Source organism: Vombatus ursinus, unplaced genomic scaffold (assembly GCF_900497805.2).
Source record: "Vombatus ursinus unplaced genomic scaffold, bare-nosed wombat genome assembly UNPS02000577.1, whole genome shotgun sequence".
Taxonomy (NCBI): domain Eukaryota; kingdom Metazoa; phylum Chordata; class Mammalia; order Diprotodontia; family Vombatidae; genus Vombatus; species Vombatus ursinus.
The window spans coordinates 15,506,836-15,531,792 of NW_020940355.1; the positions used below are offsets into that span (position 1 = coordinate 15,506,836).

Sequence of the window (24,957 nt, forward strand, 5' to 3'; positions counted from 1 at the left end):
CTGTCAACCTCAGTTTCCCCATATGTAAATTAGGGATAAAAATAGTACCTACCTCCCAAGACTGTTGTGAGGATCAAATGAAGACATATTTAAGGTGCTTTGCAAACCTTAAAGTGCTTCATAATTGCTCATTATTATTATATTTATCTTTATAGCCACCCCCTGCATCCAGCACATAGTAGGCACTTAAAGTTTTGTTGAATGAATGAATAACTGAACAAGGGGCCAATTGAACTGTAAGAATGAAGGTGATTTTGTATATATGTGAAATAGGTAGCAATCATTAATATCTCACTTTTATATAGTATTTTATGCTTTCCAAAGTTCTTTAACATTTAATAGAAAGTCCCTTTAAAAACATCTTTTCATGACCCGCATACATACAGCAACATATTCTTAGCATTTTAAAAGATGTTTGCAAACAGTTCCCCAAATGGCCTATGCTATCATTCTTTATTCATCTTTCTAAAAGACTCTTTAGTACCACCCATGAGCAGGAAGCTGTCTCATTACAGTAAATACTGCCACAGGAGCATGGATTTAGAGCTGGAAGGGGCGGGGAGGAGCCTGTTGGTGGCAAAGTGGATAGAGCACTGGCCCTGGAGTCAGGAGGGCCTGAGTTCAAATCCGGCCTCAGACCAAACATTTGACACTTACTAGCTGTGTGACCCTGGGCAAGTCACTTAACCCCAACTGCCAAAAAAAAATTTAAAAAAATTAGAGCTGGAAGGGACTTTAGAGGACATCCAGTACAGTATCCTAATTTTATGGAGAGGTTAAATGACTTACCTAAAGACACATAGTAAATGACAGAATTGTGATTTGAACCCAGGCCCTAGAATTACTGGGCAACTAGAGTGCTGGACCTGGAGTCAGATCTAAGTTCAAATCTGGCCTCAGACACTTACTAGCTGTGTTGACCTCAGGCAAGTCACTTAACTCTGTTTGCCTCAGCTTCCTTATCTATAAAATGAGGTGAAGAAGGAAATGACAAACCACTCCAGTATCTTTGCCAAGAAAACTCCAAAATGGCATCACAAAAAGTAGGACTTTTGACTGAACCACAACAATAAATGTTTTTAAACATGTTCCACTCTGTGACCTCATTAGGGGTTTTCATGGCAAAGATACTGGAACAGTTTGTCATTTCCTTCTCCAGTTCATTTTACCAATGAGGAAACTGAGGCAAACAGGGTTAAGTGACTTGCCTGGGGTCACACAGCTAGTAAGTGTCTGAGGGCAGAGTTGAATTGGGAAGATGAGTCTTCCTGATTTCAGGTCTGGCACTCTATGCACTATGGCACCACCTAACTTGCCATAAAAATGACTAAAAAACAACAGCCCCCTCAGACTCTTAATTCGGTGTTTTCCCCACTGCACCGTGCTTAGTCTTTTTGTTGCTTCCCTGTGTTTTCAAATATTTTCCTTTCGCTCCGCACATTATGTCACTCACTCTCTTGTAAGCTGATATCTGGCCAAGGCTAGCAAGCTAGCTCCTTTCCCTTTTGCAATTGTGATCCTCTCCAGATCCACATACTGTTTTCTTGGCTGCTGTTTAAATCACTACCTCTATCCTGGGGATCATCTCCAGTGCATAGCGAAACTGGAGGGTCTTGATTTGTGCTGGGTTGTCTGTAAAAGCCAACCCATGAATGTTAATCATTCTATTTCCGTGGCTCATTTGCTCAGGCAGATGGGGTTTTTACACACTCAGGTTTTAAATTTGCATCTTTGAGAGCAAGCAGCCTTTTCATCCATCACATATTCACATCCCACTCAACTCATCAACATACTGGGAAAATGTGGCCTAGATCCTGAGTTTCAAATCTGTGGGCCACTCAGAGTGGTTTTCAATATTTCAAGATGTATTATGGGCAGATAGATGATGCAGTGAATAGAATACTGGGCCTGGAGTCAGGAAGACTCACCTTCCCAAGTTCAAATCTGGCTTCAGACAAGAAGCCATGTTATGCAGCCTTTTGTCTCTTTATTCATATGAATAGGCAACCAAGTTAACTGGTCTTTCTGAAAAGGAACAGATATTAAATAGATGATAGTTAGAGGGATAGAAAGATACAGAGAGAGAGAGAGACGAGATAGCTATTAAGTGCTTACTAGCTCTAAAAGTAGCTTACATTTACAGAGTTCCTTGTAACAATTCAGTGAGACTTGGAGTGAAAAAAAAACTATTATCCCCCATTTTATAGACTAGGAAATTTCAGTTCAGAGAGATTGAGTGATTTGCCCCCAGTCACATAGCTAGCATCAGAACAGGGACTCTCTGCCTTGAAATTCATTATTCTTTCCATTACACCATGTTGCTTTGCTATTAATAATAGTAACATATTTAAATTATGTTTTACAGTTTACAAAGCACTTTCCCTTACAGCCTTGCAAGGTAAATAGGGATGGTGCTAGTAGTGCAAATAGATTAGTGATAATTTTTTTAATATGCTTTTAAAATTTGAGACCACTGGACTAAGTCATATGATAAGCAAACATGTTAGAGAGCCCCTATTTTTATATATTAGAATTTAAATTTTGCCATTTTAGAAGCAATCAGCAGCAACGATTATTTCTTCAAGAGCCTAGGTTCAAAAAAAAAAAGAGCCTAGGTTAAGTATTGTTTCATATTCCAGCACTGTATTTGAAGGACACTATTGAACAATTACCACTCTATGACTTTTTTTCCACAATGACCTAGCTTCTTGGAAATTCTGACTTCTTCACGAAGACCCCTGGCTGTACAGTTCCAGCTTTCCTTTTTCGTCTTTCATCTTTGGTTTGGTCTGTTTCCCTCAGTCGGAGCTGAAACCAACACAGGGCAAATGGGGCTTTGTTACAGGGTACAAATAAGGCAGGAAGAACTTACCCTCAGAGGATATACACTTCCACATTTCTCCAATTACACTCCACTTACAATCTCCACTTCTAAAGCAACTGATATCTCTAAGACTTGTCTTCCCCCCCACCCCAGGCAATGGGGGTTAAGTGACTTGCCCAGGGTCACACAGCTAGTAAATATCAAGTGTCTGAGGTCAAATTTGAACTTAGGTCCTCCTGATTCTAGGGCTGGTGCTCTATGCACTGTGTCTCCTAGCTGCCTCTATATCTTGTCTTTAAAAAAGAGTGTTATTGTGCTTTGTTTCTATATTACAGACATTTATATATTTTCCCATTTTGTGAGAGATCTCTTATAACAAAGTAAAACAGTTAAATAAAACTATAATATAGTGACCTTATCTGAAACTGTGTGCACCATTCTGTGTCTGTAACACTGCCTCCCCCCCCCCCCCCCCCCCCCCCCCCGCATTAAAATAAAAGTGGAAATCTGAATTTCTTGTAACTGCCCCTGTGGAACTCTGAGTAGTAGGTTGCCCTTTCTGCACAATTTGGTTCGTATCTGATTTCCATTTTTACTTATTCCCTCAGAGTCAGTGTTTCCCTATAAATTCCACTTAATTTCCCATTGATAGCTTCAGTCTATACAACCTTCTTACGTTAATTTCTTATATAGCCTTGACTTTGGCCACAGCTACTGACCTTTAACTCTATTGTAAATATTTTAAAAACTATGTTTCATTGATGTTTTTGGTCTTTGCACCAGTCATTTCTTATTTTTTATTAAACTATTTATTAATTTTTAGTTTTCAACATTCACTTCCATAAGATTTTGAGTTTCAAATTTTCTCCCCTTCCTTCTCCTCCCCCCTCCCCAAAATGGCGTGCAATCTGATATAGGCTCTACTTATACATTATATTAAGCATATTTTCACATTCATCATGATATAAAAAAGAATTAGGACCAATGGAAGGAACTATGAGAAAGAAGAATCAAAACAAAACAACAAAAGAAAATCAGGGCAGATAGTGTGCTTCCATCTGCATTCAGATTCCATGGTTCTTTCTCTGGGTGTGGATAGGTTTTTCCATCATGAGACTTTTGGAGATGTCTTAGATCCTTGCATTGCTGAGAAGAGCTAAGTCTATCAAAGTTAGTCATCGCACAACATGGCTGTTACTGTATACAACATTCTCCTGGTTCTGCTCACTTCACTCAGCATCAGACCATACAAGTCTTTCCAGGTTTTTCTGGAGTCAGCCTGTTCATCATTTCTTATAGCACAATAGTATCCCATTACATTCATATACCACAACTTCTTCAGCCATTCCCCAATTGATGGGCATCCCCTCAATTTCCAATTCTTGGTCACCACAAAAAGAACTGCTAGAAATATTTTTGTACATGCACCACAGTCATTTCTATAAAAAACAAAAACACCTTTTTTCTTCCAGGTTGAACCTTCCTTTGTAATAATAAAGAATAGTCACTGTCAACCTTATAGAGTTCCCTCTAAGAAAGACACAAAATTAGGCTGCATGTGCATGTTTATTTCTCTCAAAGCCTTCAAACGTGCATATAGAGATATGCACAGGAATTCATTGGGAAAATGAGCTCAAAGAAAGGATAGTTGAAGAGGACCTTTTATCTTCAGAGCAATTCCCCCTCACCCTCCTGATTCAGGATGCCTGTGTCAGTCAAAATTATAGTCTCCATATATATCAGCCATAAACATGGGCATAAAACATGAATGTCATAACAGCATATAATGGTGTGCATAAAATAACAAGATAAGAGAAGTGCCATCATCCAAGATAGTGTCCAGTTCAAGGCACCCAATTTTTATCAGTCATAAACAGAAGAATGCTCCTAGTCTGCGTCATTTGGCCTCGTAGTTGATGACACAGAAAGGGACATTTTGGGTTCACTCAAAGAGCATGAAAAGCATTATAGTAGGTTAAGCTCAGAGTGGGCCAAAAAATGTCTTTCTCCTGATTGGCCAATCTGGGTTTTAGGCCTTTCTCAGGTGAAGGGGGCTCAAGCTGGTTGGGGGGTGGGGCAAGCTGGTTTACATCATGCAAAAACATCTGATAATGTGTCCAACATTCTGCATTATTACTTACCCACTTCTCTCTCATATAAGGGAGGAAGCATATTTTATTATTTTTTCCAAGACTCATTGCTTGTTTCCATTACTCAAATTTCAACTTCCTTTTAGTGAGTTTTCAATTTATATTTATAAAAAGGATTGTACCCTATGGAGCAGAATTGCCATGACTGCTTCTGACTGGCTATTTGTGCTGGCTCCTCCCTGAAATACTAAGGAACTTTTGAATGATAAAACAATCCTTTTATTGGAGCCTTAAAATTGTGACAGTGGCAAGAAAGGAGAAGCATCAGTTTAAAAAGAAAGATAGCTTCTAGCTTTATCTCTTCCCTTCTAACTCCGGAACATGTGTCAGAGAGAAGTACACTGTCCCTGGGTAGTCAGTCATTCAGTCAATAAACATTTATCCAGTACCCAATATATGCCAGGCACTATGCTAATTTCTGAGATTATGAAAAAAAAAAGCAAAAAATGGGTCCCTGCACTTGATAGTTTACCATCTAATAGGTTACCTGCCAGCTTGGTGATTGCTGGTGGCAGCTAGGGCAAGCACTCAGCCAGACTAGCTGAAAGTCTGAGCCCTGAGGTATTTCAGTGTTCTGCTTTGTGCTTCTTTTCTGGAGTAAAGATAACCAAATGGAGATTCTGAGGGACTCTTTCAGCTTTGAAGGCAACCTTGTGAGTTTGAGAGGTCCAGAAATCCTGGGAACCTTGGCTGGACCTACTGGTGGCAAGGGGAGTTTCTTCATCTAAATTGACAGCCATTTCTAGAGGAAGGAGCTGAACTCTACCTTTGGCTTTTTAGAAGTCATGAACCTGGAAAGAAATGTTTAGTCAGTGCAGAACTGAAGTGAGATGTAAAATGTCTAGCAAAAAAAAAAACTAGCAATCCATCAGCTTTGTTCTGATCATTTTAAGTCCCAACTGCTTGGGAAAGTATAACAGTAGTTGTAAGTTACCATATTCTGCTTTTAGTCTCTCAATGAACTCTTGTAAGAGTCTTTTATGTTTAGCATTTCTTTTGCGTGAAGGAAATAAATAGCTGTCCTATACCATTTCATATTGTATATTAAGTACCTTTCTACTCCCCACCTTGGGGAAATTCTAGATCTGAACTAAACCTAAGCTTTAACAAATTTTCCCTAGGGCTTTAAGTGAGATCAGTGGAAGTATAAATGAAGAACCTAATTATTAGACCTGCTGATGGGGATAGGGGCGATGAGAGGCTCATAATGCTTGATCTCTCCTCTCCTAAGGTGCTCTGTACCCACCTACATGATGGTTAAGTTCTTTCTTAGGGGAGACTGGCCTTTACTGAAAGGGTTAGGCTTCTTTTCTCATACTCTTTGGCTCTTTACATATAATTCCCTCGTGCCATGGCATCCTATTGATAGACTAGAGTGTTATAGTGGAAAGTACATTAGCTCTGGAGTCAAAAGTCCTAGGTTCGAATCCCACCTCATATTTACTACCTGTGTGACATTGAACAAATCACTTAACCTCCCTGGACCTCAGTTTCCTTATCTGTAAAATGAGAGGGTTGGATTAAACAGCCTCCGAGGCTGTTTCCGGCCCTACATCTCTGATATTATAATTTTGTGATCCCTTGACCATACAGGCTTCTTTAAATCTTGCACAATGTCACCCAAGACTTCAGTGATAGTCTCATGGTTGACCATTATATGAGTATGTGTGAGGTCTGCATTCAGTCCAAGGATGCCATGTGAGAAGAAAGAAGGAAAAAGCATTTATATAGTACCTACTATTTGCTAGGTACTTTGCAAAAAATTATTTCATCTTATCCTCACAAAGTAGGTGCTATTATCATTCCCATTTTATACTTGTGGAAACTGAGGCTGAAAGAGTTTAAGTGACTTGCCCCTGCTCACATAACTCATAAATGTCACTTAACTAGATTTGAACTCAGATCTTCCTGACTCCAGTCCCAGTGCCCTATTCACTGTGCCAGCAGTTATTGTGGAAAACCTGTGGGCCTGTTGTTACCTCTACTCAGAGGTTCCCAAAGTGAGTGATACTGTCCCCTGAGGGCCGCTGGAACAATTCGGGGAGGGTGAGGGGAAAGGGGTAGTAGTCTCAGGTGCAATTGGAAGGCATGAATAAAAATAAGGGTGGAAGCATAAGGAAGAAGAGAAAATAAGAAAATTTTGAAAAACCATTAGTACATGTTTCATCTGTTGTGTGACAGTTAAAGTCATAGTGATTACATTATTTTCCAAATAAACACACAAAATGCAAGTTTTAACCAATCAGTGGTCAAGTCTAGCATACATGGGCAGGAATATATGTGTGTAATGACTTGTTTACAACACAATACTATGCGGTTACATGACACAATATTGCATCAACAAAACTTCAATGCCGGAAAAACCCCACAAATTTGCAATAAATTATTAAATTTAAGATGCATCACTTTTTAAAAATGATGTATTTTTTGAAATGATGTAAATTTTAAAAAAATGTTAAAGGGTTAACGAAAATAGATTTCCGGGAGAGCACTGAGTAATTTTTTTTTAAAAGGGGGCAGTAGGCCAAATAAGTTTGGGAACCTCTACTTCTACTGATACTCTGGTGACTATTGACAACAGTTTCCCTAGACTGTAAGTTCTTCTAGAATAGAGATTATTTCATTCGTCTGTATTTGCACCCCTAGTACTTAGCACAGTGCCTGGCATGCAGCAGGCACTTAATAAATCTTTGTTGAGTGATTGATTTTGTTATGGACTTGTCTTTTCCCAAAGACACCATAGCATCCTGCTCGTTGTGGACAGCCTCATGAAGGTGTTGTTCTTCCTGTTCTGCTTCAGATTCCCTACTGCTGCCAAAGCTATACACTTAATTCTTACGGAGGGATTCTAACTACGTGTCTTGTCCTCAATTCTTCTATAACCATCCTGCATTTATTAATATACTGTTCTACTACCATACAAGCCAGGACCCTAGTTTGTCTCATATTCTTAGAATACACTTTTTACTATTCCATAGATCAGGGTTGACTTCTTCATTGCTCATCATCAGATAGGCAGACTGGATTCACTGTCCAAACCTTGAGCTATACTTTCATTATTGTACCTTTTGTCACTGAAAATTAGGTCATTTTATTATCCACCACTGAATTTCCTATAATATTACTGACTGCTCCAATCAGAACTCCTTTTTACATACCTGAATAATAGTTTTACTTGAAGTTATATTTCTCCCCTCTAGTCCGTTAGGCTCTGGTTCTGGTTATAGATGAATATCTCAGGAAACAGGAAATTACGCAGACTGATTTCTAGGTCATCCTACAAAAAGCTAAGATTTATAAAAACAAGTTGCTGGTTGACACTATATCTTCTGGAAGCATGTATAGGTAGAGGACCCTGTATAGTTCTCCACCTATAATCTCTACTCAGATTAAAACTCTTAGAATCTAAAAGAACCCCATTTTAGGGCTCTCCTTAGTAACCCAGCTGATAAACTCCATGACCCTCCATCTGCATATATCCCTGCCTTCTACTAACCACTGTTCTATGAGGCACCACTGCGCTTCACTCATGGTCCAAACCTAACTCCTTTTTCTATACCAGACCTGATCTCAAAAGGAAAGAGGGAACTTTGGTTGCAAGTTGAGGAATCTACTAAGAATGGATCAACAGGAAAAGCTATTAGTCAAAAGATTAAATTAGGTACCAGTAGAGACCTGCCATGTTGCTGGGCTGATAAAAGTGATTAATTGTTAGTTACTTTCTAGAAAACTTGGGTCCTAAAAGTGTATCCTAAGACAAAGAGTTTGAAAGGATTTACCTGGCTCTGCACTTTATTGCCTGTGTGACTTTTTGCGAGTAATTTTACCTCTTGGGGCCTCAGTTTCCTCATTTATAAAATGACAGGGTTGGGCCACATTAGATGGTCTCTAAGGCCCATTCCAGTTCTACTGTTCTATAATCCTATGATTCTTTTAACCTGTTGAAGAAACAAAGCAAAGCTTCTATTTAAGGATAGTGGTGCCTTGCCCTGTGCTATGTACAAGAGATTCCAGATTGAATCAAATCCTCTGCCTTACTATTTTACTTAATGAACCTGGATACTAGTTTGAACAATTGTTTAAAAAAACCTATACTGGAATTTCTCTAACTTACCAGGCCAAATGACTCATATATAGAGTGACATACATAAGACTTCAATTAAAGTTCGCAGGAAATGATTGAAAATTTTTTGTTTTTAAGTCATTTTTAAGTTATGTCTGACTCTCTGTGACCTCATTTGGGGTTTTCTTGGCAAAGATATGGGAGAGGTTTGCCACTTCCTTCTTCACCTCATTTTATAGATGAGGAACTGAGGCAAACAGGGTTAAGTGACTTGTTGAGGGTCACACAGCCAGTAAGTGTCTGAGGCCAGATTTGAACTCTGGAAGATGAGTCTTACCTACTAGGCCTAGCATTCTACCTACTTAGTTGTCCCACAATTGAAAAATACTCTTTCATGAAACCTTAAATAAATTTGCTTAAAGCCTGGCAGAAGGGAATGAATGAACTTCCTATCATTGACGATACAGAAGCTTTAATGCATCTGCCAACTATGTGAAACATGAACTTAATGCTTTTGGCCTAAAGATAAACATTCTATCCTATTGAATGACTGCTCTAGTGATGGATAACTCAATAGCCAAGAGTTACCTGTACCTACATCTGAAACTCAAACAACTTGTGCTATATCAAATTACAAAGAAATGATCATTTTCAAGGATGAAAGCCTCCCACTAACCGAGCATTTGACCTGGCCATGGAAAAAGGAAATGGGGTTCTTTTAGGCCATAAAGGTGCTAGGGGAAAAGCTGAGATTGTCAGACCTCAAAGAACCCAACACCTTAAAATTTATTGTGGAAAGATCAGGTAACACATCCTACAAAGGTCAGATAACAAATCCTATGATTCTACTCTGCCAATTTGGTCTTCTATTGCTAAATCAGAAAAGGGACAACATTTTTGCTACCTACTATGTTATCTGACTTTGATTGTATAGCTTTGGGCCAGCTTATGAGCAAGTAAGTTAGGTGGGTATGTGGCATTATTTACCATTTTAATAGTGGAGAAGTTTGGAGAAGTTTTGGATCAAGGGTAAAAGAGGAGAAGTGGGGGAGGGAGAGAGACACAGACAGAAAGACAGACAGAGGGAAATACCATTCTCCTACTCCATCCTTCTCATCTCACCTAGGACCAATCAAACATAAATGTCCTACCAAAGCTAAATATTTTTATATCCTGTAAATAAATGTACTATACCATGTGTAGAAAAAATAACAACAAAATTTGCCAACTAATCAGAAAGCCTTAAGATCTAGTTAGGGTCAAGATTATAGTCTTAGAATTGGGAGAGGCCATTTAGTCCAAATAAGGTCTACAGAGATTGTGACTTGCCCTGTGACCTGCAAGGACAGGTTTTGAATCCATGGCCTCTGTCTCCAAATCTAATAATTTTTCGACTCTACCATACTGCCTCTTAAGAGCTTAGGAGACTCAAAGGAACTACAATACTTACTTTGGGAACACATACAGAAAATATAAACCATTCTTTCATCTGGGGAAAAGAACTCAAAATGGCATAGCAGGATCATTCCTACATAGAGTGGGCTGCCTGCCTTTCTACTGACAATGGACACTTCTATCTTAGGTGTTTTTGTTTTGCTCTAACAAAGAAAAAATAAACAAAACATTATCATGTTGAGTTATTTGAATATCTGTTAGTGTGTATTACTAGTAAGTATTAATAGTAAGTGTGTTATCCAGATGAACAAACATGATCAACTCTTTGATAAAGCTCAGCCTACTCTTCATTTGGGATATGAAGGAAATGAAGGAAAAAAATGAAAAAAAAAGAATTAAAAAATAAAGTGTAGCTATTTAACTAGGGTACTATAGCAAGACAGGGCATTGAGATGGTACAGTGGAAGGCTCTAGACTTTGTGAACTCAAATCTGTCCTCAGACACTTTCTAGCTGTGTGATCCTGGGCAAGTCACTTAACTCTGTTTGTCTCAGTTTACTCATTTGTTAAATGAGCTGGAGAAAGAAATGGCAAACCACTTCAGTATCTTTTCCAAGAAAACCCCAAATGGGGCCAGAAGAGTCAGACATGACTGAACAACAACAATAGCAGGAACAAAACTTTCAGTGCTGGCTTTTGTTGAGTACTATTTTCTCCACCAACTATGAGCTAGTAAAGAATGAATTACTGGAAGGAACAATCGTGTTTCAAAGTTCAGTTCAACAAATACTTTGGGTGTTACCTGAGTTGAGCATTGTAGGAAGGTAAAAGATTCTGAAAAGTGAAGGTGAGGGGGGAGTCCCTTCCAGCTATGGGAGATGGCTCATGTCTATGCGTGGAAACAGAAGATAGCACGTTGCTTTGGGGGAACTGCTGGCAGATCAGTTTGACTGAAACACAGAATATACAAAAGTGAATAACATGAAATAAGTCCTAAGGGGTATGTTGGACAGAGGCTGGGACTGGGAAGATGGAGGAGCTTTCAATAAACACAGAGAAATCTGGAGGAGAGGTAGGTTTAAAAGTAACGATGAGTTCAGTTTGGGACACGTTGAATTTCAGGTGGCAATGGGACATCCAACATGTCTAGCAAACAGCTAAAGATGTGAGGATGGAGTTCTGGGATGATATTTGGTCTGTATATAAAGATTTGGTCATCTGAGTAGAGATGACGTCTGAACCAATGGGAGATAATGAGAACACAGAGACTGCAGAAAAGAGAAGAGGGCCCAGGACACAACCTTGGGAGTGTGATAGATGATTAATTGGGCCCCTATTTTATTCCAATCAGTATCATTCAATTTGATATGATCCCATAGGCATGGTGATTATAAGTTCTATTTATTAGGCCCCAGAGCTGTAAACTGCAAATTGTAAATTCACTTGCTAAATCATAGGAAGCTAATGAAAGGACCTCCATCCTTGTTTTTCCTTGTTAGAGTGACCAAGCCCAGTGTAGTGGAGGTAACTCAATGACATTGAAAGTCCCCTAGATATTTTTGTTGCCCCTCTGTCCCTCATCATCCCTCTATTGCCCAGTACAGGGAGATAGCCATAAGCATTTGGCCAATAAGTCACCCTATTTGCTGGCCTGTGGCCTGCCTTTCTACCAGCCCAAAGGCCCATGGAGACGTTTTGACATCTGTTCATCAGCCCAGCCCAAGGGTCTGGTGGGCTTCGTAGGACCTCCTAAAAGGCTAAGATAGGTCTGTCAAAGTCTGCTCATCAGCTCATTTTTCAACCAGTGGGATTCTATATTTTGTGTAGACCCTTCTGGAGGATTATGGCCAAGATCTTTCAACCAATAAGACTCTGTATTTTACTATGCCTCCTCTATATCATCTGGATATCAAGAACTATAAAAGTAAGGACCTGTAGGAAGAGGGCATCTCAGATTGTGAGGAAGATCTGAGGTCAACTTCATTAGAGGGGACCATGGACCCTTTAATAAAGTGCTGTTGGCTTGTAGCTCTGCCTCAGTTTTTTTTTTATTGTAGATTGGACAATTTTAGACCTCACAGGGGACACCCACACTTCAGGGGCCAGAAATGGATCATGAACAGCAAAGGTGACTAAAAAAGTGTGGTCAAATAGATAGAAAGGCCATGAGAAGAGAGTGCTGTCATAAAGCCAAGAGAAGAGAAAATTTCCAAGAGGAAGAGCTGCCTGACAATATAAAAAACTACTGAAAGGTCAGGGCAGCTAAGAATTGAGAAAAGTCCATCAGATTTAAGTTATTACTGGTAACCTTTAAAACAGTTTCAATTAGATGGTGGGGTTGGAAACCAGATTTCAAGAGGTTAAGAAGTGAAAGGGTAATAAGGAAGAGGAAGCAATGAATGTAGAAGACTCAAAGAGTTTACACAAGGAAAAGGCTTAGTTTAATTTTTTAAGAGTTTAGCAGGGAAAGGAAAGAGGGAGACAGGATAATCACTTGAAGGGATTGCAAGGTCAAACAAAGACTTTTTCAGGATAGGGGAATCTTGAGTATGTTTTCGGGCATCAAGGAAAGAGCCCATACTTAGGGAAAGATTAAAGATGAGAGGGGGGAGAGCATAATCCTGGGGTAAGTTCACAGAAGAAATGGGAGGGTATGGGACCAATGTCACAAGTAGAGGAGCTGGCCTTGGAAAGGTGAAGGGCCCCCTTATTCTGAGATCAGATCTCATACTATTTCTTTTTGGCTTATCTTTGGATGTACTGACACCATTTTGCTTTGTTAGACTTACTTCCCTTCAGTTCCTTTGTCACCGTTCCCCCCAGTATAAGAACCACAGTGCTGCCATGTCACCATGTTGCTGCTATATCCTCTAAAAGCCATGCCCTGGGGAAGCTAACTCACTTGCTTTGGAATTTCTACCCTGTAGCAGTGCTGTCCGAATTTATGAAAACTCATCATATCTGGTCCTGGGCCCAAGATGATACTTCTCCCAGGCCATCTTCCTGCCCCACTGAAAGTCACCCCTTCCATCACCACCCTTCATCTCTGCCTCTTATACTGGGAACAGCATTCAAACCAACAGTTCTATTGTTTCTGGAAAATGCATGTCCATCCAACTGACCAATGGTTCCGTTCACTCTGTGATTTCCCAGATGAAAATATTCTTTCCTAGTCATCATTTTCTTATATGTACTATTTCCCTTTTCAGAATGGAAGCTCCTTAGAGGGAAAAACTGACTGATGTTTTGTACTTGAAAGAGTGTCTGCCTAGAACACAGCAAGTTCTTAGTAAGTACTCATTCATTCAATCCTTCATTATAATGTGATCATCACTTCTCTAGGGGTAGTTCAAAATTCAGAACTCTTGGCAACTTCAGGTATGAAGTCACTCTTCCCTCCATAAAAATGCAATGGAAAGAGAGCTGGTTAGGGAGTCATAGAAACTAGGTTCACATACTGTCTCTGACATTTATAATCTATATGACCTTGGAAAAGACACTTAATACCTCTGGGTTTTTGTTTCCTTGTCTGTACAGAAGAGTCCTAGATCCCTGAATCCTTTCCCTAGGGCATTTACTGGAGTTTCTAGAGCAGGGGCATTGGGGTTGGCAACCTGCAAGGTGCTAAGCTTACATTTTAAGGAACTAGGTACACTTATAATAGAAAGGCCCTTCCAATATATTGACTTTTTCCAAAGGCTGCTGTTTTTCTCATTTGTTCCCAAGAGAACCTCTCTTACAAGGTTGCTTTCAGGGGAAAAGAAGCAGGAGTTACTCAAGATCCAGAAATCACTCTTTATTTAGTAATCTTTTTTTGTAGGTATTATTTTTCCCTAAAAAAATAGCAGTTCTATATATACCAAATGTAAATATTTCCCAAAACAGGAATTTAGATTTTAAGCAAGCCACATAAAATTTCAAAAGTCCATTAACTGAGACAAACAAATAAATTTTGCCTTCTATTTCAATAACTTTTTATGTACTTTTAAGAGGAAAAGTATCTGTTGGAAGTCTCAATCTATTTACAACAGGCAGGCCTTAGGTTCTTTTAGCCAAATGATGAGCAAGCTTGACCCAGGGTGTCTTACAGGGGAAGGCTATTACTCGCTATTACATGGGCAATACCAGAACAGACTGATCATACAGACTTCTTAAAGAACTCAAAGGTCCTTTTTGGATTCAATTCAATTCCATAAACATTTATTACTTGGAAACATTTACTCTGTGCAAAGTTTGGTGCTAGGCTCTGGGTATGAATATTTCCTGCCTTGAAAGAACTTGCTCTTTTTTGGAGGGATACAGCATATACAGATCAGCTAAATACAAGATAATTTGAGGATGGAAAGGGCACAAACTGAAGGGGTCAATACAAGCTTTGATTAGGAGAAGGTACTTTATCTGTACCTTCAAAGGACCTCAGTATTTTAAGAGGCAGATTTGATGAAGGACTGCATTCTAGACATGGAGAGCAGAAAGCCTCTACAAAGGTTCAGAGATGATGAATGGAATGTTTTCTTCAAGGGGCAATTAATAGACCAGGGTGATGAGAACACAAAAGTTTGTGAAATGGAAAAATGTACAATAAGGCTAAAGAGATAGGTTGGAGGGGTAAGGGAAGCAGGGCCAAGGTCAAGGAGGTGAAGGAGACTCCTTAAGGTGCTTGTATTTTATTTTTGAAGTCATCAGGAACTAGTGAAAGTTTTGAGTAAGGCTAACAAGGTCAGATATGTGCATTAAGAGGCATATTCCAGTGATTTGCAAAGGTGAAGTTGATAGGCTTCCTCAGTGGATTGGATATGGGGGTAAGAGATATTGTGTAGAAAATGGCACTGAGGTTGGGAGCCTAAGGGACTGGGAAGATGGTGTTGCCCTCTACACAAAGGTTCTCAAACTTATTTGGCTTACTGCCCCCTTTTAAAAAAAAAATTACTCAGTGCCCTCCTGGAAATCTACTTTCTTTAACCCTTTAATGTCTTTTTTGAAATTTTTGTCATTTCAAAAAAATATAAAATATATATTTTTAAAATGATGCATTTTAAATTTAATAATATATTGTAAATTTGTGGTTTTCTTCCTGAATTGAAATTTTTATGATATAGTATTGCATCATGTAACCGTATAGTATACTTATTATAAACAAGTCATTCCATGCACATATTCTTGCCGATGCATGCTGGACTTCCCAACAGCGAGTGACATGCTTGCCTGCCAACACTTGCTTGTTAAGACCTGTTGGTGAACTTGACCACCGATGGTTATAATTTGCATTTTTGTGTTTATTTGGAAAATAATGTAATCACTGCTTTAACTCTGTTACACAACAGATGAAACATGTATGAATGGTTTTCCAAAATGTTATTTTCTTCTCTTCTTTCTTTATGCTTCCACAGGCCACCTTGTTTTTATTCAGCACTCCTAATTGAGCCCAAGGCTATGCCACCACACACCCCCATGATAATTCTAGCGCCCCCCAGGGAGCAGTATTACCCACTTTCAGAATCTGTGCCGGTATAGGGAAGGTAGGACGGGGAATGGTTTAGGGGGAAAGATAATGAGTTCAATTTTGGATATAGTGAGTTTTGGAGATGTGAAATTGGAGATCATCAGGGAAGTGGAGGCAGGATAGGTAAGTTTGTGAATCATCAGCATAGAGAAAATAATTAAATCCGTGGGAGCTGAGGACATCACCAAGTGAAGTAGTGTAGATGAGAAAAGGGCTCCAAGACATAACCTGGAGGGACACCCATGGTTATAATGAAACGATAACACAGAGAAAAGAGCTGAAAAGGTAGAGGGTGGGTGAGAGGTTTTGCAGTCCAAAGAGTCAGGAACAGGACCCAGAGGAGAATGAAGGCAGGCTGGCCTTCCCTAAAATGGAGGGCTCTAGGAAGAATTAATCAATGGGAGAAGATCAGACCATAGGGATGATAGATTCTTCTAGGGAAAGGAGGCCCCAGGCACTGAGGGACATTCTAAGATGAGTCAGCAGTAAAGAAGGCGTGGTTTTGGAAGTCCAGAAAGTCAGGAACAGGGCTAGGAAGAGAATGAAGGCAGGCCAGTCTGGGTCCTTCCACAAAATGTGAGGGAAAAGTCAAAAATAACTCTGAAGCTGTGAACCTGGAAGATTAAAAGGATTTGGTGCCATCTTCAGAAGCAGGACAGTTTAGAGGAAAGGTCAGTTTCAGGGGAAGAATTGAGATACCCACGGATCATCCAAGTGTAGACTTCTGTAGTAGGAGCAACATTTGTTTCATGAAGGCTGGGCTAGTTTTTCCTTAAAGGAGTATTCAGATAGGTAGGAAGAAGACAAAGAGAAAGCATTATTATTGTAGCTGACAGAAAGAGAGTGTACAGGAAAAAGAGGTGGTCAAGAGAATCAAAACTGCAGAGAGGTCCAGTAGGATTAACAGTGAGAAAAGACTATCAAATCTAGTAGGTAGGGGATTGGAGAGAGCAGTTTCAGCTGAGTAGTAGACTTTGAAGCCAGATTCCAAGGACTGGTAAATGAGCGCTAAGTGAGGAAATAGAAACACCAAGTGTAAATTAGTTTTTCATAGGAGATTGGCTGCGAAAAGAAGATGAGGTATAGACTGATAGATCCTTAATCTCAATTAACGTTAATTCCCTTAGAATGCTAGGGCCAAGTAATGAGGTATTTTTGTTTCTTTGTTTTTAAGATGTAGGGAAACCTAAATATGTTTGTAGGCAAAAGGGAATAAGCCAGTAGATAAGGAGAAATTGGAGAAAAGAAACAGAAAATAAATTGAAAGACCAAGTTTTCAAAGAGGATGACAAAGAAGCAAGTGAAGGGCACAAACAGAAGGGTTAGTCTTGGCAAAGAGAAAGGACACTTCTTCCTATGAGGCCATGGCAAAGGACTTGAAAATAGGGGACTTATCTTAAAGGTTGTTCAGTTGTGTTTGACTCTCATGATCCCGTAGGGGTTCTCTTGGCAAAAATATTGTAGTGGTTTGCCATTTCCATCTGCAACTCGTTTTCCAGATGAGAAACTGAGGCAAACAGGGTTAAATGACTTATTCAGGTCATACAGCTAGTGTCTGTCTTGAAGAGTAGAATAGTACAAAATGATGAGTTCATGATAGATGTCTTCAGGGTTCTTTATATATAGCTCTTTAATCATGAGAGGTGAATAAAAAAACTTTTCCCAGCCTGTTACCCTTTATCTGGCCTCACCTTCTTCCTTTCATAGTACTGACCTTATAGTCAACTATGCTCTGTCCTCTACCCTTGAATCCCTGGCCCACTTGTTCCATTCACCAGTCAGACCTTTCCACTCTCCCTCCCAGAGTTGCCACACACCTGTATTTTTATAGTGTGTGTAACATCCTCGACATGGTGATTTTCTCCTGAGGGAAGTGGGGAAAGAAATATTATCAGAGTACAAGAGAGGGTTAGCTGCTGTGAAGAGTATGGTAGAGAGTCACTCAGGAAAGAATAAAACAATTGTCATGCAGCATCAAGGGTTCATTGGAAATTGAACAACACAAATGTACAGTGGATCCAGTTGTCCTACATCCATTTTTCAGCAGCACATGTCCTTGGGCAGAAAGTTAACCTGAAGGCCCCAACCACAAACTTTGGAGCCAGGTAAGGAAGGAAAAAACTGAAGGGGGTAATGAGTTAAAAGAGGGGCCAAAATGGATGTGAAAGAATTGGTGGAATGGTGCTTAGCTACAGTGAACTTGTACATTCTTCCCTGCCTCTTGGCATGTGAGAGAACAGATGTATACTTAAGTGAGGTTGAGAATGTAAGAACAACTATGTGATTGAGAAGCAAAGTCAGGTCATCTGGACAATGCTTTATCCAGATTGTTAGAGCCTAGCCTGAGCCCAACCCAATTAACAAGAAAGAGAACAGAAGAGCCCTTAGTTCCTAAGTCACCTGTATTGGGTGGATAATAACATTTCCAGATGTTTTACTGTGAATGGGAAAACCTCAGGGTTGTAAACCTTACTAGCTCCTTGTACAGTGCCTCTGGGAGGGACTGAGGTCCTTTAGTTGCCAAAAGTGAGTTTCAGTCTGGTCTTAGGGAGGACTGAACAGCCTAGGTGCATTAATGCATTTCTCAAAATTTACTTTTAATATTACTATTAAAGAGCTATATACATTAATACATGTGTGGATTATCTCAACTGAAATGTTTCAGGGGCAGGATGGGGGGACAAGTTTAGACAAGATGGGGATTGAGCTATGCCGAAGCCTTGCCACCCACAAAAGTATTACAGTTAAGGGGAGAGAGGCAGCCAGGTCTCTGAGATTCAAAGATAGCTTGGTAGCTAACCACAGTGTGATCTCTGATGTTTCTGGTGTTCTGGGAATGATTGTCAGCCAGATAACTGATAGATTCAGGCATGGCTCCACAGTGTCATGGGATTGTGATACATACTTAAGACCAGGGAAGGTATATGGCAACTTGGAGATGGAGTATGAAACAAATGGGCAAAGGGAGTCAAGGATAGAATCTAGAAGCATGGCTGGTGATAAAACACTATGCTAAACATTTCCAATCAACCAACAAGAATTTATTAAGGGCCTACTATGTGCTCAGTATTGTGCTAAGTCATGAGATATAAAAAAAGAACAAAAAATGGTCCTTCCTTCAAGTAATTTACATTCTAATAAGGGAGACAAAGAGTTAATAAATAGTAACAAGCAAGATACCAAAAGTTAGCTGTATGGGAACTTAAGAGAGGACTATTCTAGCAGCTAGATGAGGAACCAGGAAAGACCTCTTGCAGAAGATGGAATTTGAGCTGAATCTTGAAGGAAGCCAGGGAATTGAAGAGGCAGAGATAAGGAGAGAAAGCATTGTAAGCATGGAGGACAGCCAGTGACTACAAAGTCTTAGAGACAGAAGATGGAGCATTATATTCAAGGAATAGTGGGTAGGCCAATATATCATTTGTTAAAGGAAGTAAAGAATAACACTGGAAAGGTAAGAAGCTGAGTAAGATGAAAATTCAGCACAATTGGGGGAAGGATCATCTCACTAAATGATTCCACTCTTAGCATTCTCTAGGGATGTAGGCTTCAGGAATCAAGGAAATGTGGTACTAGCCAGGGTGTCTCCCATTCAAAGCCTGAACTTCTCCCCTCCTCCATGTCTTGTGTTTCTTTTGCCCTCCTTCATCTTTAAAGTGAGTGAGGAGGTTGGGCTAAATGACCTTTAAATTCTCTTCTAGGTCTAAATCTGTGATCCCTCTGTGACTTCCACCAAGTTTGTAGGACTGCTGTCTTCCCTTTTCTTGTAAACTTGGGAAAAGTAGGTATCACCCCTCAAGTTTACAAGAATCAGTCCCTGAATTTTCCCATACATTTCAGCAGCCTGGATCACTGGCCTCTCTGCCCAAGGTACTTGGTTCATCCAAGCCTACCTAGATTATCTAATTAGTTTACTTGACGTTGCTTTAGCTGTTGAACTTGGTGCCACCCCAGACTACTTGCATATAGACCATTCCTTAATCCCACCTAGATCATTTAATTAGCCTACTTGATATTCCTTTCACTGTTGCACCTGACCCACCCAGACTACTTACCTTAACCCTTAACCATTCTTTTACCCCATCCAGATCCTTTCATTGTCCCCTTTGTATATAAGCATCAGTCTCACTCCAATTAAGTTGCAGGTTCTCTGGGAACCCTGCCTGCTTCTGTTGGCATTACAATAAACTTTGCCACTTGACTGGGAGATGGTTTGAGTGCATGAATTCATTCCAGGTGGACATTGTCCTGTACCCTGAGGTCCCTTAGATGCTGCATACTAGTTGGTAAAAAGCTTTGATAAATGGAGACAATCCCTGGAGCTCACAGCCCCAGGTACTTTCTCTTTGCACCATAACTATAATTACAATTTGCTTGACCAAACCTCCTCTCCCAGGTCTTTATTTGTTTAGAAAACAACTCAAGACAATAGGAACATCTTATCTGTCCCATTACTGCCAAAGGGTTTGACTCCCTCAGATTGAACTATAAACCTGTTTTTGTCTGTAGGTCTAGGATTTTACTAGTCTTCCAAACAAAGAGAGTGGAGGAAGGTAGGTAGGAAAATGGGGATATCCTCAGGCTTGGTAGGCAAAAAGCACAGGAGTTAGAGAAATAAGGTAGAAACTTCACCTGCAGGCTCCACTATTAGAGCCCAGTGAAATGGTATTACACATTCAAATTCAATCCGTAACTCCTAGATCTCTAATCTGAGAGGCGGAGGAACAAATGGATGGACCTTTAGACTTGATTCCAGTCTCTGATCCTTATTAATTGTGTGGTAATTGCCACTTAAATTCCGATTCTCAGGTTTCTCATCTGTAAAACGGGAGTCATAATACCTATAGTCCCTGGCTCACAGAATGTTTGTAAGGTTCAAATGAAATAAGGTATGGAAAACATTATATGTACAGACATCAGTTATTTGTAATTTGAAGACTGGCCAATGAAGGCTCAGTTTTGCCAATTTGGTGAGCCTATTTCTGGAAGCCTGATGACCTGGAATTGGTGGGCAATGATTGTGTATGTGAGTGTGTGTGTGTGTGTGTGTGTGTGTGTGTGTGTGTGTGTGTGCATGCACATACACTGGTATCTACTTCAAAGCATACTCAGGTATGCTAGTACCTTCCTTCTGAGAGTGCCTTCAATAAGTAAATAGATGGATGATATGTGTATCGATGTATATATTATGTATATACACATATATGTACATATATGCACATAAATGTAGGTACATAGTTTTTTTCCTCTGGTGTCACCCCACCCCCATTAGAATGTGAACTTTTTGAAGGACTGTTGTCTCCTTTCTGTGCATCCTTAGTGCTAAGCCCATCACCTGGCACATAGAAGGTACTTAATAAATGCTTGTTGACTTTACTTTGACTGTTTTTAGTCTGAGAGCCATATGATGAAGAAAAAGCCTTTTGATTGGCTTCTGAGTCAGAGTATAACATGTATGCAAAAGGCCCCAACAACCAGGCCTTGTTCTCTTTCCTGCCTGGTGTGTTCATGGGAGGAAGCAGGGAAAGCCATAAGCTTCCAACATGGGAGAGAGAGCCAGTGCCAGTGACTTCCTCTCCCCACTTGGATGGACATGAAGCCATGAACACTTCTCCTGGTTCTTTCTGTCCCTGTTGTATCTATTTTCCCCTGCCGCATGTGAAGGTGTGTTAGAGATGGCATAAATGAGGCTTTGACCTTGTGAACTTTGAAAGGTGAAGAGAGCATCGGAGGTCCAGGGATTTGAGAAGGTTGATTCATTAAGGACGCCTATTCCAATCAGTATCAATCAGTTTGATATGATTCTATAGGTGATTATAAGTTCTGTATGTTTGGCCCTAGAGCTGTGAGCTGCAGATTGAAAGTTCATTTGCTTAATCATAGGAAGTTAATTAGAGGCCCTCCATCCTTGTTTTCCCTTGTCATGGTGATCAAGCCCAGTGTGGTAGAGATGACTCAACAGCATGGAAAATCCCCCAATTTATTTTTATGCCTCCAGACCATTCTCTCTTGCCCATTACGAGCAGGTGACCATCTTGTGACCACTTAGTCAGTGGAGATGCCTAATGCTTCACTCAATCCCCTCTGCTAATATGTCATTTTTTGCCCTCAAGAGCAAAATATCAACCAATGAAATTCTGTATTTTTTCATGCCTCTTTTGCATATTTGGGAAAGAATATGAATAAGAATATTATGTAAGTAACATAGAAATATAGTTTCTAATATACAGGCCCTATAATAGAACTCAAACTTTAATGTAATATTCATTACTTGTTTACCAGCTGTGGAGCTCACTTGCACAACCATAAGAATACTGACAAAGATAACTCCATCCTGTTTTGCTCAAATTCCATGACCAAACCAAGTATGAGTGGTGGCATGGTATGGAAAGTTTCCCAATATGATCTTGGAGCATATGTATAGCTCCTGCCTAACCTAAGGAGAAGCCCATCCACCTTGTGACCACCTAGTTAGTGGAGATATTTCCTGCTTTGCCCAACCTGTATCCCTGCTGATATATTGTCTTGCTTATTTTAGCCTATGCATCATATGTCAATCAATGGAATTATTCTGTATTTGGTATAGCTGTTCTTGAATGTTTAGATATCTAACCCTATAAAAATAGGGTCCTGGAAGGAGGGGGGCATCTCAGATCATGAGGAAGATCTGGGTTCCACTTTTTTAGAGGGGTCCATGGACCCTTTAATAAAATGCCATTGACTCAGAGCTTTGCCTCAGACTCTTTTACCATAGATTGGACAATTTTTATCCCCACATATTGGACTATACCTAAGTTTGTGGGCAGTTGAGCTCAATGAAAAGCAAAGTCCCCAGCAACCTATTTGACCCAAAGCAGCAGTAGCTTGAAGGCAGCCAAGAGGGAGCTACTTATTCATTCACTGAAAAGTGAACTTGGTTGGTGAATGCTCTGTAGCAACTACTTTAAGCTTGCACCTACCCTCCTGGGGACTGAGGTGGTCTAGGGCAGAGCAGCAGTTTTCAAAGGGTGATGTAAGAGATCAGAATGATTTTTATAAGAATACAAAGACGTTACTTGCCTTTCCAGTATCATTCTCTCACGAGTGTACAGTGGTTTTTTAGAAGCTACATGACCTAAGAATGAAAGATTTAGCCAAAAGCATGACAACTGAATCAATATCTCATCTGCAGGATTTTACTTTACATTTTACAAATAGATGAATCTATAGACACGGCTGGACTGCTTTTTGCTTATATTTGTCTGGTTTCAGTACCAGCTCATCATTGAAAAAGATCTTTTATGTGAACGCTTGGCAACACACACAAGTGATGTTCAAATATCCAAAATGTTGGATAATACTTTTTAATCTCATGGCTTATCCTGGAGCAACTGTGTTGACATTTGCACTGCTGATGCAAAAGCAATGATGTGTAAAATTGCTGGCACTTTAGCACGAATCAAGACACCAAGGCGCCAAATTGTACTAGTAGTAATTGACTAGTAGTCAAATAGGTTGCTAGGGACTTTGCTTTTCATTGAGCTCAACTGCCCACAAACTTAGGTATGGTCCAATATGTGGGGATAAAAATTGTCCAACCTATGGTAAAAGAGTCTGAGGCAAAGCTCTGAGTCAATGGCATTTTATTAAAGGGTCCATGGACCCCTCTAAAAAAGTGGAACCCAGATCTTCCTCATGATCTGAGATGCCCCCCTCCTTCCAGGGCCCTATTTTTATAGGGTTAGATATCTAAACATTCAAGAACAGCTATACCAAATACAGAATAATTCCATTGATTGACATATGATGCATAGGCTAAAATAAGCAAGACAATATATCAGCAGGGATACAGGCTGGGCAAAGCAGGAAATATCTCCACTAACTAGGTGGTCACAAGGTGGATGGGCTTCTCCTTAGGTTACTCCTCACTGCCATGTACTTTTGGTAAAAGAAAAAAGCAAGTTTCACTGAAGAATGTCCTTGATGTAGCCATAAAAGTTGTTAATTTTTAAAAAGCTTGAGCTTTGCATATATATCTCTTTATCTGTACAGCAAAAGAAGTGCACATAAAGCATTTCTGCATACCAAGTACAATCTGCATGTCAAAGTACAATGTGTTAAAGAAAAGTACTTGCTTGTTTGAGCTATGAGCTAAGCTACTTTTTTCATGTAATCTAATTTTCACCTGAAAGAAACACTGATAGATAAACTAGAATTATTCAGACTTGAGTATTTGGCAGAACTTTTCCTGAAAATGAATAAAATGAGCCTGTCATTTCAAGGCTAAAATCTGAGCTTTCAAGCAGAAATTAGAATTTTGGAAAACTTGTTATCCATCCCTGTGAGCTTGACAGCTTCCCAATATTTAACGACTTTTCTGATGAGATCGGTAGTGATATTAATGAATGTGATTTTTTTTTTACATTGTATAATGTAATGTGTTAACATTTGGAAGAATTGCCTAACTCAATGAACCAAATTATTTTCCAAATGACTAAATGCATGACATTACAAAATCACGCATAGGTCAAAGATCTATTCAAAGTACAAGATAGAGACCAATGGATTTTAATTTAACAGTACAAAAAGTTCATTGATATAGTTTCAGATTCAGCATTGCAACTAACAATTTAAAAACTACCATCTATCAAGTTTTGGTGTAAATCAAAGCAGAACATCCACAGTTATCTAAAAAGGCTATTAAAATACTCCTCCCTTATCCAAATACATATCTATGTGAGGCTAGATTTTCCTTATGTGCTTTAACCAGGGCAACATATTGCAACAGAGTGTGAGAGTCAGGATAAGGACACTTGGAATATATAAGGATTATGTATTATTATATGCAATGCACTGTGCTAGTCATCAGCACTAGAAAATATATCCATTCCCATGCCTTCTCCACCATAGTACAGGGCTCAATACCACCTGCTTGCATTATTATAGAAGTCTCCTGATGAGTCTTCCCTGTTTTCTGGCCTCTATCTGCTCTCAACCAGCTTCTTTGAGGACTGTAAGACTTCTCTAACTCTTACATAGGTCT

At 39.6% G+C, this 24,957-nt stretch overlaps 1 protein-coding gene across 1 annotated transcript in view; it reads right to left on the bottom strand.

Moving 5' to 3' along the window:
* Positions 1-2,694: 2,694 nt before the first annotated feature.
* LOC114023401 (N-acetyllactosaminide beta-1,6-N-acetylglucosaminyl-transferase-like) overlaps positions 2,695-24,957 on the bottom strand; it is an 85,078-nt gene continuing 62,815 nt past the window's right edge. The window contains exon 3 of the mRNA XM_027836122.1: positions 2,695-2,808. Within this exon, the coding sequence (XP_027691923.1) occupies positions 2,774-2,808 (35 nt within the window). The 3' untranslated portion in view covers positions 2,695-2,773. The remainder of the gene's footprint in view (positions 2,809-24,957) is intronic.